Below are 14,312 nucleotides of genomic sequence, written 5' to 3'. Positions count from 1 at the left end.
GGGGCGCACACCAAGGGTGCGGGTCCGGGACTGCTACCCCGAGGTCCACCTTCCTCTTCAGGCCGGGGGCGCTAACCAGAGCTCCCCGTGTCTCTTCTGGAACCCCTGGGGCCACCTCTGACCGCCTTCCGGGAGGGCCAGGCAGGGAGGCGCTGGACCAGCTTTGACAGAAGAGCGGATAGACCATCAGTCCCACCCGAGGCTCATCCCCCCTCCCTGGACGTGAGGTTGAACCTCGGCAGCGGGGTTGGGGCTCGTCGGGCTGTGTCGGCTCTGTACATGCCAGGATACCATGTATATTTTATGTATGTGTATATAACACATGTATTCATAAGCAAACAAACATCTGAGCCGGGGGATCTTTAAAACGTTCCAGACACAGTGGTACCCAAAGGAGAGGAAAACGGTGGGGGGGGGGGGGGGGGAGGGAGGGGGAAGGCATATTTTAATTTATTTTTTTTTCTCTAGGCATCTGATTTACTCCGTGACTCTGATGCTTATCAACAACGCGTGAAGATTGCAGTAAGGATCCTCCCTGGAAGGCGAGGAGGAGCAACTTCCAGGGGGCTGGGAGGAGGTGGAGTGCAGCGCGGCTCTCGCCTATAAGGAGGTGCCCAGCGAGCGGCTGGTGCTTCCCACCCAGCCGCCGCTCGCAAGGTGAATCGCGGCGGCGGCAGTCGGGGCAGCGGGCTCGCTTCGGGCACTACCGCTGGCGTCCGGAGCGGCTCCTCCAAGGGCTGCGAGGAGTCCCCCGGCCGGCCCCGGCTTCCCTTCACCCGGAGTGCTTGGATGCTGTATGGAGTAAATGAGCGGTGGCAGAGCGAGCGCACAGAGGCTGAGAGGTGCTCGGAGACCGGGACCAGGGGAGACAGGCGAGCTGCTGGCTTCCCCCTCCGAGGCTGAAGATGGATTCCCGAGCCCTCGGGGGCTTCACTCTGCTGCTCTTCACTTTATGGCATCTGGGATTAACTGCAACAAATTGTGAGTAGCGGGAGTGCAAGGAGTTGCCTCGGGTTGGGGCGGAGGCGGGAGGAGGAGATGGGGAAAAACTCCCAGAAAAAGGGGGTTACTGCGCCATGACCTCTGAGAAACTTAGCCCGGCTCCGCTTTGCTAATGGAGCTCAGAAATGCAAAGTTGGGGCCAGATGGAGGGACTGCTCTCCACCGTCCTGCCGGTGTGGACGTGGGAGTGAACAGGAGCCGCTGGAGCCTGCGAGGAGCCACTTGGGTTTTTTTTCCGCACGGTTTGTCGTCCTTTCGCTGGCTGCATCTTTTTGTGGCCGCTGTCGCCGTGCCTCGGCTGCGGGCCACCGACCGGGACGGGGCCGGGGTCGCGCCTCTGCCTGGCGGGGAGGGTCGGTCCTTCCCGCAAGGGCCGGGGAATGCCGTGATTTGTGGAGGCAGCCTGGCTCCAGCCCGGCGGAGCCGCGCCGGTGGCACTGAGCGTCTTCTCCTGGCCCGGCGGTACCGTCGGTTCCCTGGGCGCTTCCCACGGGCGCGGCTGGGTCCCGGGGCGTGGTGCTCGCCGTCCCTGCTGCCCCAGCATATCCCGGCTGGGAAAGCGCCATTCACTCTTTTTTTTCCCCCGGGAGATCCGCTCGTAAGTTCGCCACGTATGTCTGCCGGCCCTGCGGGGTCGGTCCACGCAGGCAGGAGCATCCCCGGCCGCCGGGCTTTGCGGTGCTCCGGCGGGCGGGCAGCGGCGGCGGCTCTACGGGCGCGCTTGGGCGAGCCCGGTGCAGCCGGGTGCTGGCGGATCCCGGAGCCCAGCGCAGGAGGCGATGCTCCGGGTCTGGCAGCGGGGCTGGCAGGGCTGGCGGGGCTGGCGGGGCTGGCAGGGCTGGCGGGGCTGGCAGCGGGGCTCCCGGCGCGGCCTCCCCCGCGGCCCGTCGGGCGGAGCGGCGCGGGGCGGCGGGGGCGCGGCGGCCGCCAGAGGGCGCTGTTGCGCCGCCGGCGGCGCTGCCCCGGCCGAGCCCCGCGGTCAGCGCTGTCCGTCCGTCCGTCCGTCCGTCCGCCCCCTCCCAACAGCGCTGCCCGCCCCGGCCTCTCTCCTTTTTTCTCTCCTCCTATATATGCATTCCCCCCTCTCCCCCCCCCATCGTCTGTAATTTTCAGTCAATTAAATCACGGTTAATATGTTTTAATAACGTTCGCGAATACTAAATGGCAGGCGATTTAAGGCTGAGGCTTGCCATTACGGATGCGGCCATAAAGTTAATTCCTAACACTTAAAAAGAAACTCCGCGTTAATGAGTTTTACTATTTCACGGGTGACAGTTTAATTTCACAGTGCCAATAAACATTTCCATTGAATAGGCGCTGCTTCCTAAATATTTAGGAGTCAATCTTAAAGCATGATGATCAATGGTTTTATTATACTGTACAGATTTTACTTATTCATTGAGCAATGAATTAGCATGGAATCAGCTGTAACTGCTTTCCCAGGAGCTGAGTGAAGGAGCCTGTGAATCTGTAATAGCTGCAAGTTCCCTAGAAACCTCGTTAGATTCGCATGTGAAGATCTATGTGTGCTCGCATGGACCTCAATAATTGCACCCAGTATGAAAATTCATCACCTTCTTAAATAAATCATCTCCTTATGTTGGAGCTCAGGGAGGCTGTGCGCTCTTCCTCACTTTTGGGCCAAGAAAGCTTATATGCAGGATAAAATATTGAAGCAGTATCCAGAAATATATTCAAGTAGCTGTATGAAAGTACTATTGCTTTGAAGGGTTATTGAGCTTCCAGGTACCCAGTAAGCTTTCCAAAAGAAATAACTCAATTCCATATATGAGGAGCTTCAGTGCAGGCGACTGTCAGAAGCTTCTATTTGAAAGCCCAAGTGCAAATGGGAATGGATTGGTTCTGCACCTTCCTTGATTTGAATACTTTGGCCAAAGGAGTTGCATTCAGATGCCAGAACTGGTATGTTCACAATGACTTCAACAGGTCTTCTGACAGATTTTGTGAACAAGAACAAAACTGGGGACAGTATTTACAGTTGAAAAGGACTGTGCTTGGGGGGGGGGGGGGGAGAATGCAGCTCATTTAATTTTTTTCCTAATATCTGATATGTCTTTAATCTAATTTGGTTTTTTTTCCTTGCTTCTAAATTATAAAACTCTTAAAATAAATTATTCTTTTCTCATTATTTAATTTACTGTAAAATAAAAGTCCTGAGTAAGTAAAAATCTTCTCTGCCACTGAGATATTTGATTCTAATTTTCTCTTTGGTAATAGTTTTTAATTAAAGAAAGAATTGGTGAAGAAACTGCTTTGAAACACAGCTACAGGCTAGGGGTCAGTAGACATCATTAGAAAGATCAGAATTGCCAAATGCTAATAAAACATAAGAAATTCCTCCCACTTTGCGTTTTGCAATATTTTATTAAATTAGGTAAATAGAGTGGCAATAGGATTTCTCCCCAGGATACTAATTACTAGAAAATGAATAAATAGCCATGTACGTAACACTGGAAATGTGTTGCATATGATATCTGGGAGAACTGAAACTTCAACATTTATCAGACAGACAAGGAGATGCAAAGCCTTGCCTGCTATATAACAAATTAGCTGCCCTTTAGCAGCATATTCTGTGATCTGAAAACATTAGTAGCTTTGAGTCTAGACTTGTTGTTGAGCCTCTTTTTTTTCCTCCTCTCTTTTACATTTTAAAGTTGGAAGGAGGGAGCAGTAGTAAAAAAATGAAAGGAGACATGAACTCATGTTTTTCTTAAGCACTTTGCTAAATCAGTTCAGGGCTAGTCTGCAGCTGCAGAAAAGAATTGCAGGAGCCGTTAGTGATCTTCCACCCGGTTTAGTGTTGTGTATCTTAAAAATGCCCCCTCTTGCTATTTTACACCTTAGGAACCTTACGCCTGTACCTCCCCTCCCCCGCACTTGTATCTGTCTTGACTGACTTTTCACACATGGCCAGAAAGATGTAGCAGATTAAAACACCTCCTGGTCAAGTGGCACCTTCTGACTTCCATTGAGAAAGTTATTCTCAAATTATTACGTTTCTCTTCCAGAATGCAGCCACCTCTGCCACCCACAGCATCACTAACATTTATTATCCCTCTTCATCAGCGCTTATTAGCTGATCAGGGGACTTTCAAACCTTTCACTTAAACCCAGTCATAAGTGTCAGTCAATGCTGCAGAAATTCAATGAGTAGTAGAAAGAGATCTTCTACCAAAGTTCTTGCAGAAATATATGGCAAATGTATGGTCTGTTACTCTGCAATAGATTTCCATGTGGTCTTACAGGACACATCTGTCTCTGATAATTCTGTTCAGTTAAAAATGGGCAATGTGTGTCTGTTTTTTTATTTATTTTGAAAAAAAATACTGAACAAAACATATATATATATTTTTGGACAAGGAAATTTTATATACATAATTTGTATATTTATTTTAGGCAACCAGTGTTCACTCTGATTTTAGCCTTCCTTCCTCTGCGGTGATGATAATTGCACAGGAGTCAGACAAGTGTATGTGAAAACTTACAGGAGAAAAATCTGACTCTGGATATTTGAGGCCATCAAGATCAGGAGGATGTATTTGGGATTTGTGTAACAGCACGAATGAGACCCGTTGAGTCAACTGTGGCAAAGGCAAGAGGTCTCTTAAACAGTGAGCTTTCTATCCGTGTGGTCAGAAATGCTAAGTTTTGAAAAGCTCTGCTGAAATAGGTGGAATATTGATCGTAGGTTTGTGGGTCATGTGCTTGCAGGCTGAGTAAGGAGGATCTCTGGCTTTTCCTCTGGATCCAGTACTTAAATATGCTTAACAAGAGAATAATATTCAGTGCTTTCCTTCTCTTAGTTTCATACGGGGGAGGGGGAAAACACAAATGTTAGCTTTTTCATGCCTTCAGATGTATCACTGGAGAAATGGTACAAAACAATGAGATTTCCTGAGAGAAAAGCTGTGAATGACCCCCAGCTGATGGCTGCCTCCCCTGCATATCTGTCACTATCTAGCTTTCAATCCCTTTGACTCAATCAGCACTCCTTGGCTGTGAATCAGTCTCAAGATGGTCTTTCCATGGACTACAATGATCTTTGGATTCTGCATCCACCAGGCAGATGGCATTACCAGCCACAGGAATCCATCCAGGGTTATTATCTCAGCATTCAATGCATTATCTGCTTGGACATTTTCCTTTTCTTTTCTTTTCTTTTCTTTTCTTTTTTTTTTTTTTTCCTTCTTAATGTCATGCAAATGTAGCAGATTTTTCCTTATAAATTAACAGCAAGAACGAATTGTTTTCAAATGTGCCTGGTACACTTGAACAAAGTGTAGACTTCAAGTGGAAAATATGGTGACTCTGGGTAGAACAACATACTTGTGAAGTTCCCCCTGCACGTGGCATGTACAGGCTTCTGTCAGCACTCCAGTCCATGTAGGTCTGGTGAAGTTTTTTTAAGCACTGTAATCATTCTTTTACCAATGGGAGAGTGTATATAAACAAGAAATAAATGTACAGTCAATGTGAGAATCTGAGTATCTAAAATAAAGCCTTAGGGGTCAACTGAGTTGATCCCATATGGCATGGTTGTGTCCCATTCTCTGTTGTTGATTCATATTCATATTTGCTATATGTAGTAGTTTCTAAATCCATACACTACTCCTCATTTTCTCTTCCCCTCCTTCTCCTTTCTCTGCTGGTATTTGAAGCAAGTGGAGTTTGGATATCTGAATACTGAAATGAATACGAATCTGAAGGCAGTGGGAGTGTGAGGTAGCATTTACTTATTTTTAGCCCCCAAAATGGATTTTCTATAGATGTGGCACCTTTCAGCTCTATTGGCAAACTTGAATTACAGTCTTACGTATCCCTTCCTCTGAAAGAGACACGAGAACGGGAGAAACAAAGGACTGAAGGTGTATCTGCCAGCTCACACGTGTCAGGCTTTCTGTCTGTATAACTCCTTTCCCGTTGCCAGAATTCTACCTAGTGTTCCAGGGCTCTCTATACAGGGCACCAGGTAACCTGCTGTGCTTTTTTTTTTTTTTTAATGAAGAACTCTGCTGTGTTTTTCCACCCTCAGGATTAGGGGAATGATATTCTGGTCCTGTAGCATCCACTTTTTCAGTTTGCTGTGGCCTTACTGATGCAAGCATCATCTCTGTGGGATGTGGTTCTTGCAGGACTCATCTCTTCTGGGTCTATGCAAAAGAGAAAAGAACTGGTAGATCTGCACGAACATTTTCCTTCTGCTGTCAGTAAAGCCTTTAAGAGACATGAATTGCTTTCTTTTTGCTTTTAACTAAGCTTCCTCAAACCAAGAGAAAGGGGAAGAGAATATGATCATGGTATAATAAAGGTTTAGAATCACAGGCAATTCTTGGAGACTTTGAAGGCATCACTTGCTAAGGCAGGAAGCATCAGCAGACATATTGTCATGTCTGTAGAGTTAGGGAAAAAGAAGTGGGGGGTGTTTTTTTTTTTGTTTGTACTCTGTGCTGGGCTGGTATAATGGATTATTAATTTCCTTGTATTAATGTTGTCATTGATTTTTTTTTTTTTTAATTGCCTTATGCAGGTTGTCTTGGGCTAGAAATGCCATTTGTTCACTAGATGAGTGTAGCTGATGTTTTAAATGATGAAAACAATTCAACATAGAATTTAGAGGGGATAAAAAAAATATGCTAAAGCATGGATTTATTTATCTTCTAATTATATGCTCTGTTAAGCAGTTAAAAAAAATAGGTAGTTCATGTGTTTATGGTGATCTAATTGGCCTTCTACACAGATATATTTAGATATATGAAGAAAATATTTAATATTTTAGCTGGTATTTTCTCCAAAAATAAAGGAAAGTAGCTAAGTAAAAGAGAGAGCATGAAGCCATTTGTAAATGTCATGAAGGATCTTGCTCAATCTGTATTCCAGGGGAGGAATCCCATTTTTCTGGCTGTGTTTTTCCTTTGCATGATACTAACTCTTTCTATGCATTCTTACAAACATATGCTGGAACTTGGATAACTTGGTCCATCTCCTACAGAACTTTGTGCTCAGAGATTATCAGTGCAGGTTCAGAGTAAAGCACTGGAAGTCTGCATGACCCTGCCTATCTACAATCTGAATGGGAATTAGAGTCCATTCAATTACTATGTTGTATTTTGTAACCTGTGAATTAAAAGCCTGCAGAGTTGGGTTTTTTTTTTCTTAATTCACAGTTGTAGTACTTAAACTGAAAATAAGGTACTAAGCTCAAAGTGATAATGGCAGGTTTTATTTTACCCAGTGCTTCTCTGTTACAGTCAGGACCTCACCAGTCTCCAACCTTGCATTCTCTAGTGCAGCCCCAGAGATCTCAACCTGTATAGTCCTTGAATAACCCAATTACCACAAGTGTGGTGCAGCCAGGACTGCAGAATGTGATCAGTTCATGGACATCATTAATAATTTTTCTTCTATGGCAGAAGTTGTCTGTGGAAATAATTTTGGAAGAGAGATGCTTGTTCTACTCTTTTTCAGATATTGTATATGAATTTGGAGACTTTTTCCTGGTTGAGAAGAAGGCTTTAGTGTTAGAAAGAAATGTCAAGAAATGAATCACATCACAAAGGCAGAGCTAGGCCCTTAGTCTCTTCTGTATCAGTGCCAGCCTACTATTTGTCCTCATTTTGCACGTGCCATATCAGAGGGGAGTCAGGCTTGGAATCAGACCCCTGTGTGCTGGTGTGTTGCAAGTAGGAGGCAGTTTTTAATGAACTAGAAGATTTTTCCCTCAATTTGAGTCTGATTGAAACAGACTCTGGATAACAGGAGCTCAACAATCCTGTCATGAATGGAGATTATCTAAGTAACTAAATTTAAAGTAGCATCCATCATCGCTGTGATTCACGATCTGAAGGTTGTTTCAGCTCCAGGATTGTGCTGGTGTGCTTGTATTGGGACAGGGAAGCCCAGATTCCTGACCATAAGACTGGCTTATCAGTGAGCTGGGTGTAGGTCCTGGGGGTTTGCCGGGAAGAGTCTCTGTAACTCTCTCCTTCATAGTCAACATTAGACATGTTACACCAGTGATTAACTTATAAAATGCCACCACTGTTTCCATGCTGGACAATACAACTCCGAATTTGAGGTTAAGGGGTATTTTTAATGAGCATCACTGTTACATGAACTCCTAAGAGCAGTAACAAGAAAAAGCTAACTTTGTAATTGCTCAGTGAATACCATTCAAGACTATAAAAGGCTTTTAGTAGCTGGTGTTAATGTACTCTTTTCCAAACTGTTAATTGCCTGGGATCTGTGATATCTTTATGGCATAAAGAGCAGTGAGTTGCAGTGGGACACATGGCATTCTGTTCAGCTTGGTACTTGGAAATACGCAGAAGATATTCAGCAACAACCACAGCAGTGGAAGCTGCACAGAATAACTGGTATCATTGTGAGGAACGTTTCCCTTTTGACATTGGTAATTAGGGTTCAGCACAGAGCCCCAGCACGTGAAACAGAATGGTGTTCAATGCTAACTGCTGTGGCACTGCAGCAGTTGGACTGGGAAGGAAACAAATGTGTTTTCCTTCTCTCTTTTATTGTGTGTATTGAGAAAGATTGAGTGTTGACCCTTAGGAATTCTGGGGCATAAATTTTTCTTCTAAAACTATTCAGTGCACTGTGTTGCCAATATAGTAGTAAATAATAATAATAATTTTCAAATGGGTAGAATCCTCTCTTTGTTCCCAGCTGGACAATAAGGAGTTGATAAATGCTGTACTGCCTGGATAAGAATTGGCTTGTTCCATTTACTGCCCTAAATGGTGAAGCATTGTTCCTGGATGACAATGGTTCTTCACTGATGACAGCTTGTCAGCACTTCAGGAACAGAAACAAATGCCTTGTGATCTATGTCACCAGTGACACATCTGTAGTCATTCCCATAATAGTTCAATGATGTCTTTATGTTTGGGCATCAATTGCCCCCACTTAAGATGTAGATACTGAGCCATTGCTCTCTGTCCTCCTCCTAGGTTGTAAAAGCAACCTGCTGAGCATTAATATATAATTTTCTTCCTTCCCTTCATGCAAATTTGTCGCTGGAGTAGGAGGGGAAGTGGCACGTTCTAACTGGACAATATGTGTTGTGTCTATAAAATTATACATAAGGAATGGAGCAGGAGATGGAGTCCAGGGTGGCAGGCAAGGAGAGAAGGTCACAAAGAATGTTCTTCCAGTTTTCTATTACTAGTGGCAGCTTCCTAAGGCACTCAGTGAAGAGGTCTAAATTAATGGTCCAAGTGAGTCATCAGTGAACCGTTAGTGGGAACACGTTCATTTGTAGTAATCAGGATTGATTTATGAATAGGACAAAGGGGACCAAATAAGCTATGAAAATGCATGTTGTAGATGTTTTTTCCCCGATGAATAATTCATCCTCTTCTAGTATCCATGAAAACAAAAACACTGTGCATGTAAAAACCCATTAAAAAAGTTAATCCCACAAATGGCTGAACACGGAGAAAATCAGCTTTTGTTTTAAAAGGTAGATTTTCTCAAATCTTCTCTAATTTGATTTGCCAGTAGGGCATAATTTAAGTCAAACAAGTTAGCAGCATTATGTGCTATAAAGGTCTAAATATTTAATAGATTTTGATAAACGCCTGCCCCTCAGGATAAAGAGCTAAGGAGTGCTCATTTTCCACAGTGCAGAGGGTAAGCTAAACCCAATAGAAATGGCAAACACAGTGGAGAGGAAGCTTCTGTTCACAGGATATGGTACTGTAAACCTGGCCTTGGGAGAACTTGCAGTGCACCTACGTAATCCTATAAATAATCTGAAATCTAAATAATCCTGCAGGGATGACCTCAGTGAAAATAATGGAGGCTTTTTAGTGACTGTAAAGTCTCATGATCTCTACATGCCTGTGAAAATGCCTACAGTGAGCCTCTCCTAGGCAGAGCACATGCTCTGGAACATGCAGGATGCTGTGTATTCAGATAATCCTGGTGGCCATCTGCCCATCTCCTGCTGGATGGACATATCAGTGGGAAGGGGAGCATCAGTGCCCCTACAGGGACTGGTGCTCCAGAGGAGCTCAGGTGTTATGTGTAAAGCTACATAGGAAGCCTCTGAAAAAATAGAGTATGAACTTGGGTATATTGGATTCTAGGTGGGCACTTTACCCCTAGGCTGCCTAACCCTTGGTACACCTCCTATGTCAACACTAAACAGAGCATCACAAAGAAGGCAGAAGTTTTACACAGAAAGAACAGTGCCACTGGATTGCTTCCTAACCGCCCCCAAGAGTTCAGAGGGGTTGGTTTGTGTTGTTTTATTATTTTTTAATTTTGTAGAAAAATAGTTTGCATTTTAATTTTAGAGGAAGAATCTTCTTCAGCAACCCTGAGGAAGATTAAACAGCTATGGCATTTTTCACAGAGACTGTTTGTTTGGAAAAGAAAATGAAAATTTGATGAATTTCAATCAGATGTAGCTTGCAGCATTCAAATATTTATGGATTATCAAATTCCCTTTTCCCAACTCTGCTTCTTAAGTACAGAGCTCATCTTATATGTAATATTAATTCTCATTATTCTTAGACAGTTATTCACTGAATTCTTGTGCAGGCTCAGTTCATCTGGAATCTGGTCTAAATTTCATGAAAATGAAGGGAATGACTCGTACTTGAATTTCAGATCATCTTTTCTTCAGAAGCCTGTTAATTCAGCATGTAAATCCTTGTTATTGTTCTTCTGCAAAGTTATTTTCCTTAAAATCTGCCTGTCAATGTATGCAATGCAAGTTGTGTTTGTACGTGTCAGCAGTGGGAAGAACTGTCCTTTTTCCTGGTGGTTGCTGTTCTTTTGAGCACATCATTTGAGAGTGAGTTGACCTGCTCTACTGTCATACTCTGTGCCACCCCTGACAATACAACTAGTTAAAGTTGCCCATCCTTTTGCTCACTTCTTCGTGTTTTTTATCAACAGTTGTTCTGTTTTCTGAAGCCTCCTGTTCTGTTGAGTTGAATACACTCCACTGTAATACATAGGATTACACTGTGATATCAGCATTTTACAATCATTACAGAAAACATTTTAGGTGTTCAGAAAAGCTGGTAGTCCAAGGGTATTTCTTCCAGGCAATTATGAGCTCACGTTGCTGGTGCTGCTGGGTCCACAGATGAGAATTTTTTCCTAGAAAACACATAGCTAGCTTTTTTGTTAGTAACATTAGGTACATGTGCTTGCTAAATTACTAACATTAAACATTTTAACTATAAAGTAAGATTTTTTTTTTTTGCAAATTATAAACTATTTTCCTTTTGAAACCTCCACTTGGTAGCTGATCCTATTTCCTGGGGCCTCCTCCAGTGAGACTGCACGAGTCAAAGCAGTCTCTTTACTGCTTCATTGGGAGTTGGGATTACAAACTCCTTAACACACCCACATTCATAACCAACTGTTTGCAAAAGCCCAGATTGTTTTTCAGACAAGCAGTGGAGATGTACTTTTCATCTGTGCTTTTGCTTAGGAGCTGTGGATGGCTTTGTCAGACAAGGCCAACCAGTATGAAGGAAGCTGCCTCCTTCAGACCTCAGCAGAAGAGATAAAGACCTGCTCGCCAAACACAAGTCATTTTCCACTTAAGCTTGTGTAAGGAGGTGGTGTCAGCTGCCATGACTCATCCCATTTCTCTGCAAATACATGTTATTTCACTTGCCGTGACAGCCTTGATCCAAACATCACCAGTTGTGCCATTGGGTCCAGGCATTAATGGCTTCTTTGAATTAAATAAGGAAGTCGTGATTTGAAAACCTTTCTCTGATAGCAAGCAGACAGTGAGTCAGAACTATAAGAGAACAGATTTTCCTCCTACCCTCTCTGTCTTCCACCCATCCTAACCTTAGCAGCATCTGATTTATAGAGCCTGGGCTTTTTTTCAATTTCATCTAATTAGCACAGGCAGTGGGGTCAGCATTCTAACACCTGACAGACTTTACCAGGGTACACCACAATTACAAGTGCAATTATCTGTTTTTCTGCTGCACTGGAAAATGTAGCATGTGAAAATTAACATAAACCCCCTAACTGTTAGGATGAAAGTGTGGGTGTTAGGGAAGAGGCACCTTCTTCAAATATGAAAGGTCTGGGTTTGATGCTTGACTTTTTGAAAGCTTTCCCAGGCATCATTAGGTGATGTGCTTAATTGTTTTGAGCTTGAGTTTACCTGTTCTATCTCATTAGGGCTAAATGTCCATGTGTATACAGACTTTCACCTGCCAACAGGAGTTGGAGGAAGTGGTTCCTATGCTAGGCAATAACTTAATATAACCAATAATGCTTCTTTTAAAAGTACCAACTGCATCCATGAATAATGGAGTCTCCAAACTGTTGTGATTGTGCTGGCCTTCTCTCGTGAGGTCAGTATGCAGCAACTTTTACAGGGTCTTTGTGTAAATCTGCAATTATGAAGTCTTCAATGTGAGAGCTATGGGCTGGTTGGCTGACAACCAGGAAAACAAAACATCTTTTTTGAGCAGTGTGTCCTTCCAGTCATTTCTCCGTGGGTAAAACTAACTTGCATCTCCCTGCGAGAATGTCTAAGTTTGCCCCAAGTTGCTTGCCTGGGTACTAAACTAAAATTGTGTGATGAAAATGATGCATTCATATTAAATTAAACAATAGTATTGATTAAATATAACTATAAAGTACAGTCCTAAGATAGTCAGAAGGCCTGCACAAGAGAAGGGCTATTTCTTTTATTTCTTACATTAAGGGAAAATATAATCTTAGCTTAGAGGAAATTCAGAGAAAATCTATAAAGTCATGTTCAAGCTAAGCTTTGTAAATTTGAAGACAGGCATTTATTTCAGTGTTCAGGCAGGGAGAAAAACAGTTCACAGCTGGAAGTGCCTGTTCTTCTCTTCCATGAGCTGCACAGAGAAGGGTAATTGATTTAGACTCCTTCAGGACAGGAATGGGTTTTCTGTGTTAGTAAGTGTGAAGCACAAGGTCTTTATCCTAGTGGGGGGATCTCTTTATGCCAGTGATAACAGCAAAGGATCTGCTCTGAAGGGTCCATATGAATGCAAATGTATTTTCTGCTTCTTTGGCAAATTTGTATGTCACTGACTGGTGGCAGTCTCTAACAGCTAGTTTGATGAGAACATCCAGACCTTTGTAATCTGCGACTAGCAAACTAAACCTTCAACTCTCAAGGAATGAGAGTTTTTTTGGAATAGTCCTTAACTAAGAAATGGGAAACTCACTAAGCTGGTATTGAAGGTAAGAGTTTAGTAGTTCTTAGATATCCACAATCCATGTATCTGTATTATCTTCAACTAGGAAATAACGGTGATGGAAAAGCTCTCCTCCTTTCTGTGCCTGTAACCTACTTTTGAGGTTGTTTCATGAACATAGGAAAGAAGGCAGGAGTCATTCATGATACTCCAAAGCATTGTGTTAATAATTAAGTCCATATATTTAATTGAGGCTATTCCTGCATGAAGCACAGTACCAAGGAGTCTGAGGCTACTACCAGTGTGTTTGAAGCCAAATGCAGCCATGGGATTATCCCCCTCCATGATACTTTTGTCAGAATGATTAAAAACTGCTTCCTGTAATATTCTTACATGTACTAGCAAGTAAATCTTATGCTTGTACTTAGTGTGTTATGAATAAATATTGCCTCACTTCATTCACTGAAGTGACCAAGAAGATCAGAACAGTGTGAAGCGGTCCTCAGTTATGCAAATGAACCAGGCTTAGAGTGAATCTGCCTACATTATCAGAAATCTCTTTTTTTTTTTTTTCTTTTTTTCTTTTTTTTTTTGTTGATATATGTTAAGCTTCCCTGGGGGAAGGAAAAGTTTAATTAAAAAGAGATTCTATGAGAATTCAGAATAAGAAGTCACGTCTATTTTTCCTCTGCCAGAGCCATGGAAAAGTGGTGGTTTCTGATGGAACGTGTTGAGGTGCAAATAGGAAAGAAATAGGACCACCTCCTTCATGAGTTTGGACCTTCCCTTCTGCACTAAGTACTGCTTTCAATATTCCCCCTCCTGATAGCAAGAGACTCAGCAATGGCTGCATTTCCCCAGCTTTGTTCCTTATTGCTTTTTTCTGGGTAAAGCAGTTGTCAAAGACCCCAAATCTGGCAATATCAAGCTACTTGGGCATTGTGATATCATTTCAGATAAATTAAAAGCTGAGTCTCTCAAATATTGAAATGGTAGAATCAAGTGTGTTAAATCAGCAGGGTAATAGAAAAGACCTTTCTGAAAACAGACAAGCACTGGTATTTTTCAGGTCAGTAAAGGATTTGTATCAGATGGATGTCTTCTAGAAATGGCTGA

General features: G+C 43.2%; 1 protein-coding gene across 1 annotated transcript in view; it reads left to right on the top strand.

Moving 5' to 3' along the window:
- Positions 1–648: 648 nt before the first annotated feature.
- The window catches only part of CNTNAP5 (contactin associated protein family member 5), a 272,841-nt gene continuing 259,177 nt past the window's right edge, over positions 649–14,312 (top strand). Inside the window, exon 1 of the mRNA XM_069020986.1 lies at positions 649–981. Coding sequence (XP_068877087.1) covers positions 906–981 — 76 coding nt within the window. The 5' untranslated portion in view covers positions 649–905. The remainder of the gene's footprint in view (positions 982–14,312) is intronic.

This window comes from Aphelocoma coerulescens, chromosome 7 (assembly GCF_041296385.1).
Source record: "Aphelocoma coerulescens isolate FSJ_1873_10779 chromosome 7, UR_Acoe_1.0, whole genome shotgun sequence".
Lineage (NCBI taxonomy): Eukaryota > Metazoa > Chordata > Aves > Passeriformes > Corvidae > Aphelocoma > Aphelocoma coerulescens.
The sequence above is the reverse complement of the archived record's forward strand: the minus strand, read 5'-3'. Positions and strand labels throughout refer to the sequence as shown.